General features: G+C 43.9%; 1 protein-coding gene and 1 pseudogene across 2 annotated transcripts; one reads left to right on the top strand and one right to left on the bottom strand.

Annotated features, from left to right (window-relative positions):
- Positions 1 to 1,543: 1,543 nt before the first annotated feature.
- LOC106570900 (granzyme A-like) lies at positions 1,544 to 2,938 on the top strand (annotated as a pseudogene).
- Positions 2,939 to 10,352: 7,414 nt separating this feature from the next.
- On the bottom strand, positions 10,353 to 12,586 carry LOC106570903 (granzyme A). Of its 2 annotated transcripts, none has more exons than XM_045695386.1 (5): positions 12,431 to 12,585; positions 12,191 to 12,338; positions 11,875 to 12,013; positions 11,512 to 11,787; positions 10,353 to 10,851 (listed from the first exon to the last, which is right to left on the bottom strand). In XM_045695386.1, the coding sequence occupies exons 1-5, from the start codon at positions 12,492 to 12,494 to the stop codon at positions 10,690 to 10,692; spliced, it is 789 nt and encodes a 262-aa protein (XP_045551342.1). In that variant the 5' UTR covers positions 12,495 to 12,585; the 3' UTR covers positions 10,353 to 10,689. The 2 variants fall into 2 exon arrangements, with proteins under 2 accessions (XP_045551342.1, XP_045551343.1); XM_045695387.1 differs by lacking the exon at positions 10,353 to 10,851 and adding an exon at positions 10,869 to 11,083 and having other exon boundaries at positions 12,431 to 12,586.
- Positions 12,587 to 18,314: the final 5,728 nt, after the last annotated feature.

Genomic DNA, 18,314 nt, shown 5'->3' with positions numbered 1-18,314 from the left:
GTTGTTGCCCTCCTACGGCCTCCTCCACGTCTCCTGATGTACTGGCCTGTCTCCTGGTAGCGCCTCCATGCTCTGGACACTACGCTGACAGACACAGCAAACCTTCTTGCCACAGCTCGCATTGATGTGCCATCCTGGATGAGCTGCACTACCTGAGCCACTTGTGTGGGTTGTAGACTCCGTCTCATGCTACCACTAGAGTGAAAGCACCGCCAGCATTCAAAAGTGACCAAAACATCAGCCAGGAAGCATAGGAACTGAGAAGTGGTCTGTGGTCACCACCTGCTGAACCACTCCTTTATTGGGGGTGTCTTGCTAATTGCGTATAATTTCCACCTGTTGTCTATTCCATTTGCACAACAGCATGTGAAATGTATTGTCAATCAGTGTTGCTTCCTAAGTGGACAGTTTGATTTCACAGAAGTGTGATTGACTTGGAGTTACATTGTGTTGTTTAAGTGTTCCCTTGATTGTTTTGAGCCGTGTATATAGTGGTGTATATAGTGATGTATATAGTGGTGTATATAGTGGTGTATATGGTGGTGTATATAGTGGTGTATATAGTAATGTATATAGTGGTGTATATAGTAATGTATATAGTGGTGTATATAGTGGTGTATACACGGATGTATATAGTGGTGTATATAGTGATGTATATAGTGGTGTATATAGTGGTGTATATAGTGGTGTATATAGTGATGTAGCTCCCTACTGAGGAATGCATTGTAGACCTGACTAGAACTGGTCCTAGATCAGTGGAGCTCCTTACTGAATAATGCAGTGTTGCTCTGGCATCCTGACTAGAACTGGTCCTTGATCAGTGGAGCTCCTTACTGAATAATGTAGTGTTGCTCTGGCATCCTGACTAGAACTGGTCCTAGATAAAGAATAGCAGCTCTATCTGCCAACTCTACCAGCTTTTCTTGATAGTATAAAGTTAAATGCAGAACATGAATACAAGCTGCTGACAGAATGTGTTATTAGTATTGATACACAGTTGATTTTTATCTCAAGACAAACCTGTATAAATATAAATGCAGGTTTTTAAAAAGTATTGATGAGTATTAAGAAATATTAAATATCTCCATTGAAAAATAGGTATGCTGACCTTATTATTAACGAAGAACGTAAACATTATAGACCACACATTGTCAGTCAGCATGATATTAATGCTTGGCATGGAAACAGTGCTCCTACCTGTCTGTCTAAGACAATAAATGTACGTGATTTTTTATCTAATAAAGTATGCATTTTATAATCACTAAACATAGTCTTCATCCCCAAATGGCACCCTACTCCCTACATAGTGCACTAGATTTGACCATGGTCCACAGGGAAGTAGTGCAATACTTTTGAATAGGGTACCATTTGTGACTAAAAGGGAAAATAACGAGTGAAAGGTGAAACCTCTGTAAATGATGTAACTTTCTTGTGTAACTGAGTCATTGGGTTTTCATACGAATGGAATTACTTTGTTGTTGGCATTCTGTGTCAGTGAACTCGCTGATAAAGTTGTAATATATTATTATTTCTCTAATTAATTACAGTTGGTGTTTTGTCCCTGCTCCTAGGTGACTGTGCAGAGATCATTGGTGGAAAGGAGGTGACGCCTCACTCCTTACCCTACATGGCTCTACTGGAGGACAACAAAGGAAACAAAATGTGTGGAGGAATCCTGATCCACCAGCAATGGGTCCTGACTGCAGCCCACTGTACTGAGTAGGTCCAATATCAGTGTTGTTGTCCATGTACAGATGCTGTCACTGTAATGGTTTGCTTAGCAAATCCGTCTCAAATGTTAGATTTTTTGGCGTTGTGCTTCTGAGATTGTGTCATTGTAGTTGTTGGGCTGCGTCCTTCAGCTGATCTAACAGAAGGTTGTGTTTCTGTCTGAAGCATCAACAAGGTGTTTCTAGGGGTCCACTCCATCAAACAGGAGGAGAAGGAGACTAGACAGGTCCGTAAGGTTAAAGGTCGCATCCCTCATCCCTGTTATGACCCCGAATTCAAAGTCAACGACATCATGCTGCTGAAGGTCAGTCACTACCGTGGTGTCAGCCATTCTTTAATTCTAGAGACAGTTGAAGGAGAATTGCCACAACCTTCTTCTTTCCAGTTGGATAAGAAAGAAACCTCTAGCGTTACCTGTCCCTGTGGCAGACGTCCAAGCAGGGACCAACTGCTCAGTGTCTGGATGGGGAGCCACCGAGTACAATGCTAAAACCATGTCTGACGTCCTGAAATCTACCATTGTCACCGTGATCGACAGGAGGAAGTGTAACTCTGCAGAATACTACAACATGTCCCCAATCATCACCTACAGCATGCTGTGTGCCGGCTCTGTGGACAACACCAGGGTGGACTCATGTCAGGTGTGTGTTCGTCTCAGAGGAGGCTGGTGGGAGGAGCTGTAGGAGGACGGACTCATTGTAACAGCTGGAATGGAATTATTGGAACGGTGTCCAACACATCAAACAGATGGAAACCACATGTTGGACTCTGTTCCATCGATGCCTTATCAGCCATTACAATGAGCCCATCCTCCTAAAACTCCTCCTACCAGCCTCCTGTGTGTGTGTCTGAGTGAGTGAGTGAGTGAGTGAGTGAGTGAGTGAGTGAGTGAGTGAGTGAGTGAGTGAGTGAGTGAGTGAGTGAGTGAGTGAGTGAGTGAGTGAGTGAGTGAGTGAGGGAGTGAGGGAGTGAGGGAGTGAGTGAGTGAGTGAGTGAGTGTGTCAGTGTACTCGCTGATAAAGTTGTAATATATTTTGCAGGGAGCCAATGATCAACCATTGATTAATGCGTTAAACGGTATATATTGTTTGTAAATGACAAAGTAATCACGTATGAATTGATGTGCTGTGTGTTTCAGGGAGACTCTGGTGGCCCGTTGGTGTGTGTTAAAGTAATATATGTGCTGTGTGTTTCAGGGAGACTGTAAGTGCTGTGTGTTTCAGGAGACTCTGGTGGCCCGTTGGTGTGTGGAGGTGAGCTAAGGGGAGTCGTGTCCTTCGGTATAAAATGTGGCATCAAGACCAAACCTGGAGTGTACACACTCATATCAAGAATGTACCTTGACTGGATCAACAAAACCATGCGGAAGTCATTGATTGACACCTGCTTTCTCAGGCTTTTCTCAATAATTGTGAAATGATTTAATATTTACTGAATTTGAATTATAGCTCATGTGCTGGAAGCTGTGAAGTATGTTTGAACTCTTGCCAATCTTTGTGTGAAGAAGTGCAGGAAGTGTCGCCTTTTAAAACATGAAATAACACCGTGAGAAACGTCTTTCATCTGAAAAACCACTCTTCCTGTCACCGTCTCAACCTTAACCACTCAACCTTGGTAGGCTATGTCGTGGAGTATTGCCTCAGAAATATAACACTCTTACGAGAACTTGAGAATTCAATATAGACTTTAATACAGATAATAATGGAAATGTAATCATAGTCATGAGTTTTTCTCCCACAGCTACAGAAACATAGACATTGAAAACAGCGCCCCCGTCAGTCATCTGTTGTTAACAAAATCGAAAAAACAAACCAAAAATATTTGTAGACAGCGTGAAATTGTTACTCACAAGCCCTTAACCAATAATGCAGTTAAAACCTCTTATGGACAGACGTTCCGCTAGCGGAACGCCTCACCAATATCCAATTATAGCGCCTGGCGCGAAATGCGAAAAACCTTAAAAATGCTATCATTTCAATTTCTCAAACATATGACTATTTTACACCATTTGAAAGATAAGACTCTCCTTTATCTAACCACATTGTCCGATTTCAAAAAGGCTTTACAACGAAAACAAAACATTAGATTATGTCAGGAGAGTACCCTCCCAAAAATAATCACGCAGCCATTTTCAAAGCATGCATATATGTCACAAAAACCAAAACCACAGCTAAATGCAGCACTAACCTTTGATGATCTTCATCAGATGACACTCCTAGGGGAGATTATGTTATACAATACATGCATGTTTTGTTCAATCAAGTTCATATTTATATCAAAACCCAGCTTTTCACATTAGCATGTTTTGTTCAGAACTAGCATACCCACCGCAAACTTCCGGCGAATTTACTAAATTACTCACGATTAACGTTCACAAAATACATAACAATTATTTTAAGAATTATAGATACAGAACTCCTTTATGCAATCGTGGTGTCAGATTTTAAGATAGCTTTTCGGTGAAAGCACATTTTGCAATATTCTGAGTAGATAGCCCGGCCATCACGGCTAGCTAATTTGACACCCACCACGTTTGGCCCTCACCAAACTCAGATTTACTATAAGAAAAATTGGATTACCTTTGCTGTTCTTCGTCAGAATGCACTCCCAGGACTTCTACTTCAACAACAAATGTTGTTTTGGTTCAAAATAATCCATAGTTATATCCAAATAGCTCCGTTTTGTTCGTGCTTTCAAGTCACTATCCGAAGGGTGACGTGCCGGCGCGTTTCGTGACAAAATATTTCTAAATATTCCATTACCGTACATTGAAGCATGTCAAACGCTGTTTAAAATAAATATTTATGCGATTTTTCTCATAAAATAGCGATAATATTGCAACCGCGCGACGTTGTATTCGTTCAAACAGTGAAAGAAAAAAATGGAGTCGTCCCGTGCACGCGCACACCAGTGTCATTGTTCCCAGAAGGACCACTCACAAAAAACCCTGCTGTTTTTCGCCCAGAGACTGGAGAGCTCTCATTCAACTTTCTGGCGCCTTCTGAGAGCCAATGAAAGCCTTAGAAAATGTCACGTTACAGCAGAGATGCTGTATTTTTGATAGAGATGCCCTAGAAGTAGAACAAATTGTCAGACAGGGCACTTCCTGTATAGAATCTTCTCAGATTTTGGCCTGCCATATGAGTTCTGTTATACTCACAGACACCATTCAAACAGTTTTAGAAACTTTAGAGTGTTTTCTATCCAAATCTACTAATTATATGCATATTCTAGTTTCTGGGCAGGAGTAGTAACCAGATTAAATCGGGTACGTTTTTATCCGGCCGTGAAAATACTGCCCCCTATCACAAACAGGTTAAAAAAATAAAGTTAAGAAAATATTTACTAAATAAAATGTAGTAAACATTTTTGTAATACTCAGCAAAAAAAGATACGCCCCTTTTTCTGTACTCTGTTTTTCAAAGATAATTCGTAAAAATCCAAATAACTTCACAGATCTTTATTGTAAAGGGTTTAAACACTGTTTCCAGTGCTTGTTCAATGAACCATAAACAATCAATGAACATGCACATGTGGAATGGTCGTTAAGCCACTAACAGCTTACAGACGGTAGGCAATTAAGGTCAGTTATGAAAATTTAGGACACTAAAGAGGCCTTTCTACGGACTCTGAAAAACACCAAAAGAAAGATGCCCAGGGTCCCTGCTCATCTGCGTGAACGTGCCTTGGGCATGCTGCAAGGAGGCATGAGGACTGCAGATGTGGCCAGGGCAATGAATTGCAATGTCTGTACTGTGAGACGCCTAAGACAGCGCTACAGGGAGACAGGACGGACAGCTGATCATCCTCGCAGTGGCAGATCACGTGTAACAACACCTGCACAGGATCAGTACATCCGAACATCACACCTGCGGGACAGGTACAGGATGGCAACAACAATTGCCCGAGTTACACCAGGAACGCACAATCCCTCCATCAGTGTTCAGACTGTCCGCAATAAGCTGAGAGATGCTGGACTGAGGGCTTGTAAGCCTTTTGTAAGGCAGGTCCTCACCAGACATCACTGGCAACAACGTCTCATGTGGGCACAAACCCACTGTCGCTGGACCAGGGGGGGGGTGATCATAGAGGGACTAGCATGACCATTGGGGGGTGACCATAGAGGGACTAGCGTGACCATGGGGGGGGTGACCATAGAGGGACTAGCATGACCATTGGGGGGGACCATAGAGGGACTAGCATGACCATTGGGGGGGTGGATGACCATAGAGGGACTAGCATGACCATTGGGGGGTGGATGACCATAGAGGGACTAGCATGACCATTGGGGGGGATGACCATAGAGGGACTAGCATGACCATTGGTGGGGTGACCATAGAGGGACTAGCATGACCAATGGGGGGAGGTGACCAAAGAGGGACTAGCATGACCCTTGGGGGGGAGGGGTTGACCATAGAGGGACTAGCATGACCATTGGGGGGTGACCATAGAGGGACTAGCATAACCATTGGGGGGGGTTTGACCATAGAGGGAATAGCATGACCATTGGGGGGGTGACCATAGAGGGACTAGCATGACCATGGGGGGGGGTGACCATAGAGGGACTAGCATGACCATTGGGGGGGTGACCATAGAGGGACTAGCATGACCATTGGGGGGACCATAGAGGGACTAGCATGACCATTGGGGGGTGGATGACCATAGAGGGACTAGCATGACCATTGGGGGGGTGGATGACCATAGAGGGACTAGCATGACCATTGGTGGGGTGACCATAGAGGGACTAGCATGACCAATGGGGGGAGGTGACCAAAGAGGGACTAGCATGACCCTTGGGGGGAGGGGTTGACCATAGAGGGACTAGCATGACCATTGGGGGGGTGACCATAGAGGGACTAGCATGACCATGGGGGGGGGTGACCATAGAGGGACTAGCATGACCATTGGTGGGGGACCATAGAGGGACTAGCATGACCATTGGGGGGTGACCATAGAGGGACTAGCATGACCATTGGGGGGGGGTGATCATAGAGGGACTAGCATGACCATTGGGGGGGTGACCATAGAGGGACTAGCATGACCATGGGGGGGGGGTGACCATAGAGGGACTAGCATGACCATTGGGGGGGACCATAGAGGGACTAGCATGACCATTGGGGGGGTGGATGACCATAGAGGGACTAGCATGACCATTGGGGGGTGGATGACCATAGAGGGACTAGCATGACCATTGGGGGGGATGACCATAGAGGGACTAGCATGACCATTGGTGGGGTGACCATAGAGGGACTAGCATGACCAATGGGGGGGAGGTGACCAAAGAGGGACTAGCATGACCATTGGGGGTGGGGGTGGATGACCATAGATGGACTAGCATGACCATTGGGGGGGTGACCATAGAGGGACTAGCATTACCATTGGGGGGGGGGGGGTGGATGACCATAGAGGGACTAGCATGACCATTGGGGGGGGTGATCATAGATGGACTAGCATGACCATTGGGGAGGGGGTGACCATTAACAGTAAGAATTATAATAAACATAGAATACAAGTATTTTCCAACAACTGATTTGATTTGATTTGACATCTGAAAATACATTACAATCCATCCATGTAGTTTCTGAGAAATGGGACAGTTTAGTTTTCATCTCAGATCTCATCACAATGACAGTCATGGTTGTAATGAACCCTGTGGTTTCACCGTATGGGGGTCTGTGGTGAGTCTGCCATCAAAGCATTTCATCATGTCAGCCATTTCTCTGAACTAGCTGGCACTAACCCTATCCCTGCAACCAAGTGCCAGAGATGCTAGCTAGTGGGAAGCTTGAGACACACTTCTTCAGGCCGTGGTTGTAAATAAGAATTTGTTTTTCATTGACCTACCTGTTAAATTAAAAGGTAAAAAAGGAATAAACGCTGGAGATAATTAAACCACCCTTGAATGACACAGAAGCGGCTTGTTTCATGGATGTGTTGTGTGCTTTCACATTTCATCAGTGAAGCTGGAAGCTGATTGATAGCTGACGATGTTTAGGTAATACAGATAACTCGTCTCAGTAAAACAGCAGCGTTTGTGTTAAAGCATGCTGGGGAACAGGAAGTTCAACAGGAAGCTACAAACGGCACCCTATTCCCTGTGTGCATTACTTGACCAGGGCCCATATGGATTGGGTGTCATTTGGGACACACTCCCCCGTTAGTGTGAGATACATCTGAAGAAAACCAGTGGTGTTTGCAGATGCAGATAGAGCCAGAAGGAAAGCCTGACTGTGTCTGTGGGTTAGTTTACTGACAGCCTGTCAGCTACAGGTGGGGGGATGTCAGAGAGCTGCACAATACAGGCAGGCAGTTATGCTGACTCAGTGTTTCAGGGTAGTTAGTGAGTTAGTGAACCACTGTGTGAGAGGAAACTAGCGAGATAGGGGCTGGGGAGGTGGTGGAGGTCTTCAGTTTCACAATCACTGACAGGCTTGGTGTTCCACTGAGTGTCTCACACCTCACTCTGCCCAGTGTTATGGGAATTGGTTATGATCACACAGTGTGTTTAATTGTATTATATGGATTTATACCATGGCATTGCTGAATTATTTCTGATTGGCTTGAAGGGCATTCTAGAATGTGCACTGCTTCCCTATAATGCATGGTAGAATTCAACGGCTATGACGTTAATTCTTACATGTTCTACGTTTGAGCTGCTTTTGAAAGCAAAAGTCGAAATTGAAAATATTATTGGTGTTGTTGGTTTTTCGATTTTCATAATAGCAAGCCAGCAGCACTGGTGAGCTAAGCTAGCAAGTCTGTTCGTTTGGTTACCAAGACAACTACTGTAGCTATCTGGTATACTTGCTAGCTAGTCTAACTACTCTACATAAGTGGATGTTGAACAAATTTCTAATGTATAATCAACTCAAACCTCTATGCATTCTCTAGGAAAATAAATGGAACTCCGTGGAAAGATAATGTTACGTGCTAGAGCGTCGTGGCATACCTTTCATGCATTATTTTCAACAGAGTGCATAGCCCTTTGTTGATTATCCTTTACAGAATGTATTAATGCATTAATAACTGAAACACTGCTGGTTTGGTAATGGCACCAGAGGGGATGGCTGCCATTTTACGGGCTCCTAACCAACTGTGCTATATTGTGTGTTTAATCTGCATTGTTTGTAACTTATTTTGTACGTAATGTTGTTGCTACTGTCTCTTTTGACCGAAAATAGCTTTTTGGATATCAGAAAAGCGTTACTCACCTCAAACTGGATGAAGATTTTTGTTTTTTTATGAGTCCGACGCAAAATATATACTGCTTCTCCGAGACCATGCCCAAATTCCCATCATTAGCGTGAAAAAAAAAGACGGAAATACATGGGGAAGTGATCGGGGTGCCTTGTGAGAATTCGTCAGCGAGTGGGTAATCTGCCCCTACAATCCGTTCAATTGACCAACGTGTATTCACTGGAAAATAAACTGGATGATCTCACCGAATGAGGAGTATACCACCTCAGTCACCGGCTTCATCAATAAGTACATGGACGACGTCGTCCCCACAGTGACAGTAAGTACATATCCCAACCAGAAGCCATGGATTACAGGCAACATCCGCACTGAGCTAAAGACTAGAGCTACCTCTTTCAAGGAGCGGGACACTAATCCGGACGCTTATAAGATATTCCGCTATGCCCTCCAACGAACCATCAAACAGGCAAAGAGCCAATACAGGACTACGATTGAATCCTACTACACCGGCTCTGAAGCTCGTCGCATCTGGCAGGGCTCGCAATCTATTACGGACTACAAAGGGAACCCCAGCCGTGAGCTGCCCAGTGATGCGAGCCTACCAGACGAGCTAAATGACATATGCTCCCTTCTATGCAAGCAACACTGAAGCATGCATGATAGCACCAACTGTTCCGGACGACTGTGTGATCACGCTCTCCGCAGCCGAAATGAGCAAGACCTTTAAACAGGTCAACATTCACAAGGCCGCGGTGTCAGACGGATAACCAGGACGTGTACTCAGAGCATGCGCGGACCAAATGGCAAGTGTCTTCAGTGACATTTTCAACCTGTCCCTGGCTGAGTTTGTAATACTTACATGTTTCAAGCAGACCGCCATAGTCCCTGTGTCCAAGGAAGCAAAGGTAACCTGCCAAAATGACTACAGCCCATAGCACTCATGTCAGTAGCCATGAAGTGCTTTGAAAGGCTGGTCATGGCTCACATCAACATCATCATCCCGGAGACCCGAGACCGACTCAAACTTGCATACTGTCTGAACAGACCTACAGATGGCGCAATCTAAATCGCACATTGATTCGGTACCGGTACCCCCTTGTACATTGTCCCATTACAAAAACTTTAGGGTGTTTTCTATCCAAATCAAACAATTATATGCATATTCTAGTTACTGGGCAGGAGTAGTAACCAGATTAAATCGGGTACATTTTTTATCCGGCCGTGCAAATACTGCCCCCTATCCCCAACAGGATAACAGTTTTTTTTTTTTTCGATGACTACGTTGGACCCTGAGGATGTTTATGTTTCTGTAGCCTACTAAGGTTGAGTGGTTAAGGTTGAGACGGTGACAGGAAGAGTGGTTTTTCAGATGAAAGACGTTTCTCACGGTGTTATTTTCAAGTTTAAAAAGACGATACTTCCAGTCTTTCACTATCGCATGTGATTTATTTACAACTAGTACAAGACTTGACATGTCAGGTTGAACACACAGTAGTCTATTTAAAAGGAGAGTAAAACACCTGAAATGTCTGTTTGTTTTCACATTTTAATATTTGTGAGCAATTTATTTATCTATATTTTGCCATTTTGTACCTACATCACATATTTAGGTTTACATTACATCACTGCACTTCTTCACACAAAGATTGGCAAGAGTTCAAACATACTTCACAGCTTCCAGCACATGAGCTATAATTCAAATTCAGTAAATATTAAATCATTTCACAATTATTGAGAAAAGCCTGAGAAAGCAGGTGTCAATCAGTCAATCAATGACTTCCGCATGGTTTTGTTGATCCAGTCAAGGTTCATTCTTGATATGAGTGTGTACACTCCAGGTTTGGTCTTGATGCCACATTTTATACCGAAGGACACGACTCCCCTTAGCTCACCTCCACACACCAACGGGCCACCAGAGTCTCCCTGAAACACACAGCACATATATTACTTTAACACACACCAACGGGCCACCAGAGTCTCCCTGAAACACACAGCACATATATTACTTTAACACACACCAACGGGCCACCAGAGTCTCCCTGAAACACACAGCACATATATTACTTTAACACACACCAACGGGCCACCAGAGTCTCCCTGAAACACACAGCACATATATTACTTTAACACACACCAACGGGCCACCAGAGTCTCCCTGAAACACACAGCACATCAATTCATACGTGATCACTTTGTCATTTACAAACAATATATACAGTTTAACGCATTAATCAATGGTTGATCATTGGCTCCCTGCAAAATATATTACAACTTTTATCAGCAGGTACACTGACACACACACACACACACACACACACACACACACACACACACACACACACACACACACACACACACACACACACACACACACACACACACACACAGGAGGCTGGTAGGAGGAGTTTTAGGAGGATGGGCTCATTGTAATGGCTGATAAGGCATCGATGGAACAGAGTACAACATGTGGTTTCCATCTGTTTGATGTGTTGGACACCGTTCCAATAATTCCATTCCAGCTGTTACAATGAGTCCGTCCTCCTACAGCTCCTCCCACCAGCCTCCTCTGAGACGAACACACACCTGACATGAGTCCACCCTGGTGTTGTCCACAGAGCCGGCACACAGCATGCTGTAGGTGATGATTGGGGACATGTTGTAGTATTCTGCAGAGTTACACTTCCTCCTGTCGATCACGGTGACAATGGTAGATTTCAGGACGTCAGACATGGTTTTAGCATTGTACTCGGTGGCTCCCCATCCAGACACTGAGCAGTTGGTCCCTGCTTGGACGTCTGCCACAGGGACAGGTAACGCTAGAGGTTTCACCGCCTTAGTCGGCTTTACTTTCTTATCCAACTGGAAAGAAGAAGAAGACAGTTGTGGCAATTCTCCTTCAACTGTCTCTAGAATTAAAGAATGGCTGACACCACGGTAGTGACTGACCTTCAGCAGCATGATGTCGTTGACTTTGAATTCGGGGTCATAACAGGGATGAGGGATGCGACCTTTAACCTTACGGACCTGTCTAGTCTCCTTCTCCTCCTGTTTGATGGAGTGGACCCCTAGAAACACCTTGTTGATGCTTCAGACAGAAACACAACCTTCTGTTAGATCAGCTGAAGGACGCAGCCCAACAACTACAATGACACAATCTCAGAAGCACAACGCCAAAAAATCTAACATTTGAGACGGATTTGCTAAGCAAACCATTACAGTGACAGCATCTGTACATGGACAACAACACTGATATTGGACCTACTCAGTACAGTGGGCTGCAGTCAGGACCCATTGCTGGTGGATCAGGATTCCTCCACACATTTTGTTTCCTTTGTTGTCCTCCAGTAGAGCCATGTAGGGTAAGGAGTGAGGCGTCACCTCCTTTCCACCAATGATCTCTGCACAGTCACCTAGGAGCAGGGACAAAACACCAACTGTAATTCATTAGAGAAATAATAATATATATTTGTTGGATAACATAAACACACACACACACCCCTACCTGAGTGCAGATATAGAAGGATCATGGTAGAGGTCCAGAAACTGGCTGCTGTAGAGAGGATCATGGTTATTTAACTCTGATGTAACCTCTGTAGTTCAGAGTCTATTGTGCTGTGATGCTCTCTGATCTCTCTCTTTATACTTATTATAGAGGATGTGGTCTGATGTTCACCTCAAAGTGGAAACACACAAGCATGTACACACCCACACACACACACACACACACTTTACTTAAATGTCACCATTCATCACCTTAAATCACAATTTCTTTAAAACAAGATGACTGAATGTGTAAAACAAGATGACAATGACAAAACAAATGATAAAAGGAGAAACAAGAGTATATAATTTACTCCAGTATTATTAGAGCTTTACACAATGACCCTCGATCCACAAAAAGTACTTTACTGTCTAGTTTAGTTTCTAGAATAGAAGTACATGGTTACACTGTTAGCCCACTCAGTCTGTTAAAGAAAATAATCTTTTCACCTGTTCGGGTGGCGGTCAAAGTCGCCGACCTTCTAGCCATCGCTGATCCTCTTTTCATTTTCCTTTGGTTTTGTCTTGTCTTCCATCACACCTGGTTCCAATCCCATTCATTACATGTTGTGTATTTAACCCTCTGGTCCACCCTCATTGTCCTTGTCGGTGATTGTTTATTTGTAAGTTATGTGCAAGATATGTTCTGGTGTGCGACGGGTTTTGTACCACTTGTATTATTTTGTATATTTTGGTTTTCTGAGTTTTTGAGCACTTATTAAACTGCTCCGTTTTATACCAAGTTCGATCTCTTACGCCTGACTTCCCTGCCACCAGCACGCACCCTGGTCAAAGGTAGTGCACTACTTCCCTATGGATCCTGGTCAAAAGTAGTGCACTACCTCCCTATGGACCCTGGTCAAAAGTAGTGCACTACTTCCCTATGGACCCTGGTCAAAAGTAGTGCACTACTTCTCTATGGACCCTGGTCAGAAGTAGTGCACTACTTCCCTATGGATTCTGGTCAGAAGTAGTGCACTACTTCCCTATGGATTCTGGTCAAAAGTAGTGCACAACTTCCCTATGGATCCTGGTCAAAAGTAGTGCAATACTTCCCTGTGGACCATGGTCAAATCTAGTGCACTATGTAGGGAGTAGGGTGCCATTTGGGGATGAAGACTATGTTTAGTGATTATAAAATGCATACTTTATTAGATAAAAAATCACGTACATTTATTGTCTTAGACAGACAGGTAGGAGCACTGTTTCCATGCCAAGCATTAATATCATGCTGACTGACAATGTGTGGTCTATAATGTTTACGTTCTTCGTTAATAATAAGGTCAGCATACCTATTTTTCAATGGAGACATGTCAAAAGCAGCAGCTTAAATATTTAATCATTCTAAATACTCATCAATACTTAAAAAAAACCTGCATTTATATTTATACAGGTTTGTCTTGAGATAAAAATCAACTGTGTATCAATACTAATAACACATTCTGTCAGCAGCTTGTATTCATGTTCTGCATTTAACTTTATACTATCAAGAAAAGCTGGTAGAGTTGGCAGATAGAGCTGCTATTCTTTATCTAGGACCAGTTCTAGTCAGGATGCCAGAGCAACACTGCATTATTCAGTAAGGAGCTCCACTGATCTAGGACCAGTTCTAGTCAGGATGCCAGAGCAACACTACATTATTCAGTAAGGAGCTCCACTGATCTAGGACCAGTTCTAATCAGGATGCCAGAGCAACACTACATTATTCAGTAAGGAGCTCCACTGATCTAGGACCAGTTCTAGTCAGGATGCCAGAGCAACACTGCATTATTCAGTAAGGAGCTCCACTGATCTAGGACCAGTTCTAATCAGGTCTATAATGCATTCCTCAGTAGGGAGCTATATACATCTCTATATATACCACTATATACATCACAATATACACCACTATATACACCACTATATACATCACTATATACACCACTATATACACCACTATATACACCACTATATATACCACTATATCCATTACTATATACACCACTATATACACCACTATATACATCTCTATATACACCACTATATACACCACTATATACACCACTATATCCATTACTATATACATCACTATATACACCACTATATACATCACTATATACATCACTATATACATCACTATATACATCACGATATAGACCACTATATTCACCACTATATACATATCTATATACATCATAACAACTGTAACAGTGATTAATAAATAAATGTCCATTGGGGTGAAGCCAGAGTAAAGACTGTTGAGGGGGTGGGGGGAATGATCGTAGAGGGACTAGCATGGCCATTGGGGGGGCGGTCTATGTATTTACCAACATACATCTGCCTGGTTATACGATGTACCGGCAGGATAGAACAGCTTCTGGTAAGACAAAGGGCGGCGGTCTATGTATTTCTGTAAGCAACAGTTGGTGCACGATATCTAAGGAAGTCTCGAGCTATTGCTCGCCTGAGATAGATCATCTCATGATAAGCTGTAGACCACACTACCTACCGAGAGAGTTCTCATCTGTATTCTTTGTAGCTATTTACATACCACCACAGTCAGAGTCTGGCACTAAGACAGCATTAAATGAGAACACGCTCACCCAGAGGCGGCTCTCCTAGTAGCCGGGGACTTTAATGCAGGTGAAACTTCGGTCCATTTTATCAACTTTCTATCAGCATGTTAAATGTTAAATGTGTGTGGACCACCTCTACTCCACACACAGAGACGCATACAAAGCTCTCACTCGCTCTCCATTTGGCAAATCTGACAATAATTCTATCCTTCTGATTGCTGCTTACAAGCAACAAATAAAGCAGGAAACACCAGTGACCAGATCAATAAAAAAGTGGTCAGATGAAGCAGATGCTAAACTACAGGACTGTTTCGCTAGCTCAGACTGGAACATGTTCCGGGATTCCTCCGATGGCATTGAGGTGTCGACCACATCAGTCATTGGCTTCATCAATAAGTGCATCGATGACGTCGTCCCCACAGTGACAGTAGTCCAGGATCCAGTATACACACACTGTGTGATCATAACCAATTCCCATAACACTGGGCAGAGTGAGGTGTGAGGCACTCAGTGGAACACCAAGTCTATCAGTGATTGTGAAACTGAAGACCTCCACCACCTCCCCAGCCCCTATCTCGCTAGTTTCCTCTCACACAGTGGTTCACTAACTCACTAACTACCCTGAAACACTGAGTCAGCATAACTGCCTGCCTGTATTGTGCAGCTCTCTGACATCCCCCCACCTGTAGCTGACAGGCTGTCAGTAAACTAACCCACAGACACAGTCAGGCTTTCCTTCTGGCTCTATCTGCATCTGCAAACACCACTGGTTTTCTTCAGATGTATCTCACACTAACAGGGGAGTGTGTCCCAAATGACACCCAATCCATATGGGCCCTGGTCAAGTAATGCACACAGGGAATAGGGTGCCGTTTGTAGCTTCCTGTTGAACTTCCTGTTCCCCAGCATGCTTTAACACAAACGCTGCTGTTTTACTGAGACGAGTTATCTGTATTACCTAAACATCGTCAGCTATCAATCAGCTTCCAGCTTCACTGATGAAATGTGAAAGCACACAACACATCCATGAAACAAGCCGCTTCTGTGTCATTCAAGGGTGGTTTAATTATCTCCAGCGTTTATTCCTTTTTTACCTTTTAATTTAACAGGTAGGTCAATGAAAAACAAATTCTTATTTACAACCACGGCCTGAAGAAGTGTGTCTCAAGCTTCCCACTAGCTAGCATCTCTGGCACTTGGTTGCAGGGATAGGGTTAGTGCCAGCTAGTTCAGAGAAATGGCTGACATGATGAAATGCTTTGATGGCAGACTCACCACAGACCCCCATACGGTGAAACCACAGGGTTCATGACAAACCATGACTGTCATTGTGATGAGATCTGAGATGAAAACTAAACTGTCCCATTTCTCAGAAACTACATGGATGGATTGTAATGTATGAACAGATGTCAAATCAAATCAAATCAAATTGTATTAGTCACATGCACCGAATACAGCAGGTGTAGACCTTACAGTGAAATGCTGAATACAACAGGTGCTTACTTACGAGCCCCTAACCAACAATGCAGTTTAAAAAAATACAGATAAGAATAAGAGATAAAAGTAACAAGTAATTAAAGAGCAGCAGTAAAATAACAGTAGCGAGACTATATACAGAGTGGGTACCAATACAGAGTCAATGTCCGGTGGCACCGGTTATTTGAGGTCGTATGTACATGTAGGTAGAGTTATTAAAGTGACTACGCATAGATGACAACAGAGAGTAGCAATGGTGTAATGAGGTGGTGAGAGGCACTGCAAATAGTCTGGGAAGCCATTTGACTAGATGTTCAGGAGTCTTATGGCTTGGGGGTAGAAGCTGTTTAGAAGCTTCTTGGACCTAGACTTGGCACTCCGGTACAGCTTGCCGTGCGGTAGCAGAGAGAACAGTCTATGACTAGGGTGGCTGGAGTCATTGAACATTTTTAGGGCCTTCCTCTGACACCGCCTGGTATAGAGGTCCTGGATGGCAGAAAGCTTGGTCCCAGTACACTACCCTTTGTAGTGCCTTGCGGTCAGAGGCCGAGCAGTTGCCATACCAGGCAGTGATGCAACCAGTCAGGATGCTCTCGATGGTGCAGTTGTAGAACCTTTTGAGGATCTGAGGACCCATGCCAAATCTTTTCAGTCTCCTGAGGGGGAATAGGTTTTGTCGTGCCCTCTTCACGACTGTCTTGGTGTGCTTGGACCATGTTAGTTTGTTGGTGATGTGGACACCAAGGAACTTGAAGCTCTCAACCTGCTCCACTGCAGCCCCGTCGATGAGAATGGGGTCGTGCTCGGTCCTCTTTTTCCTGTAGTCCACAATCATCTCCTTTGTCTTGATCACATTGAGGGAGAGGTTGTTGTCCTTGCACCACACGGTCAGGTCTCTGACCTCCTCCCTATAGGCTGTCTCATAATTGTCGGTGATCAGTCCCAGGGTCGGTAGCTGTTTAGGCAGGTTACCTTAGTGTTCTTGGGCACAGGGACTATGGTGGTCTGTTTAAAACATGTTGGTATTACAGACTTGGACAGGGAGCTGTTGAAAATGTCAGTGAAGACACTTGCCAGTTGGTCAGCGAAAGCGCGCAGTACATGTCCTGATAATTCATCTGGCCCTACGGCCTTGTGAACATTGACCTGTTTAAAGGTCTTACTCACATCAGAAGCGGAGAGCGTGATCACACAGTCTTCCAGAACAGCTGGTGCTCTCATCCATGTTTCAGTGTTATTTGCCTCGAAGCGAGCATAGAAGTAGTTTAGCTCGTCTGGTAGGCTCGTGTCACTGGGCAGCTCTCGGCTGTGCTCCCTTTGTAGTCTGTATTGGTTTGCAAGCCCTGCCACATCCGACGAGCGTTAGAGCCGGTGTAGTACGATTCGATCTTAGTCGGGTATTGAAGACCCAAAAAATTGTCAAAGACTCTAGTCACCAAAGTCATAGACCGTTCTCTCTCTTACATCATAGCAAGTGGTACCGGAGCGCCAAGTCTTGGTCCAAACGACTCCTTTACAGCTTCTACCCCCAATCCATAAGACTGGCGAGCAATTAATCATATGGCCACCCGGACTATTTGTATTGACACCCCCTCCCCCCTTAATTTTTACACTGCTGCTACTCGCTGTTTATTATCTATGCATAGTCACTTCACCCCTACCTACATGTACAAATTACCTCAACTAACCGCACATTGATTCGGTACCGGTACCCCCTGTATATAGCCTCGTTATTGTTATTTATTGTGTTACTTTATATAAAAAAAGTACTACATTTTATTTAGCAAATAATTTCTTAACTCTATTTCTTGAAAT

The sequence above is a fragment of the Salmo salar genome, chromosome ssa15 (assembly GCF_905237065.1).
Source record: "Salmo salar chromosome ssa15, Ssal_v3.1, whole genome shotgun sequence".
NCBI classification, from domain to species: Eukaryota; Metazoa; Chordata; class Actinopteri; order Salmoniformes; family Salmonidae; genus Salmo; species Salmo salar.
This window is presented reverse-complemented; position numbering and strand designations above follow the sequence as displayed.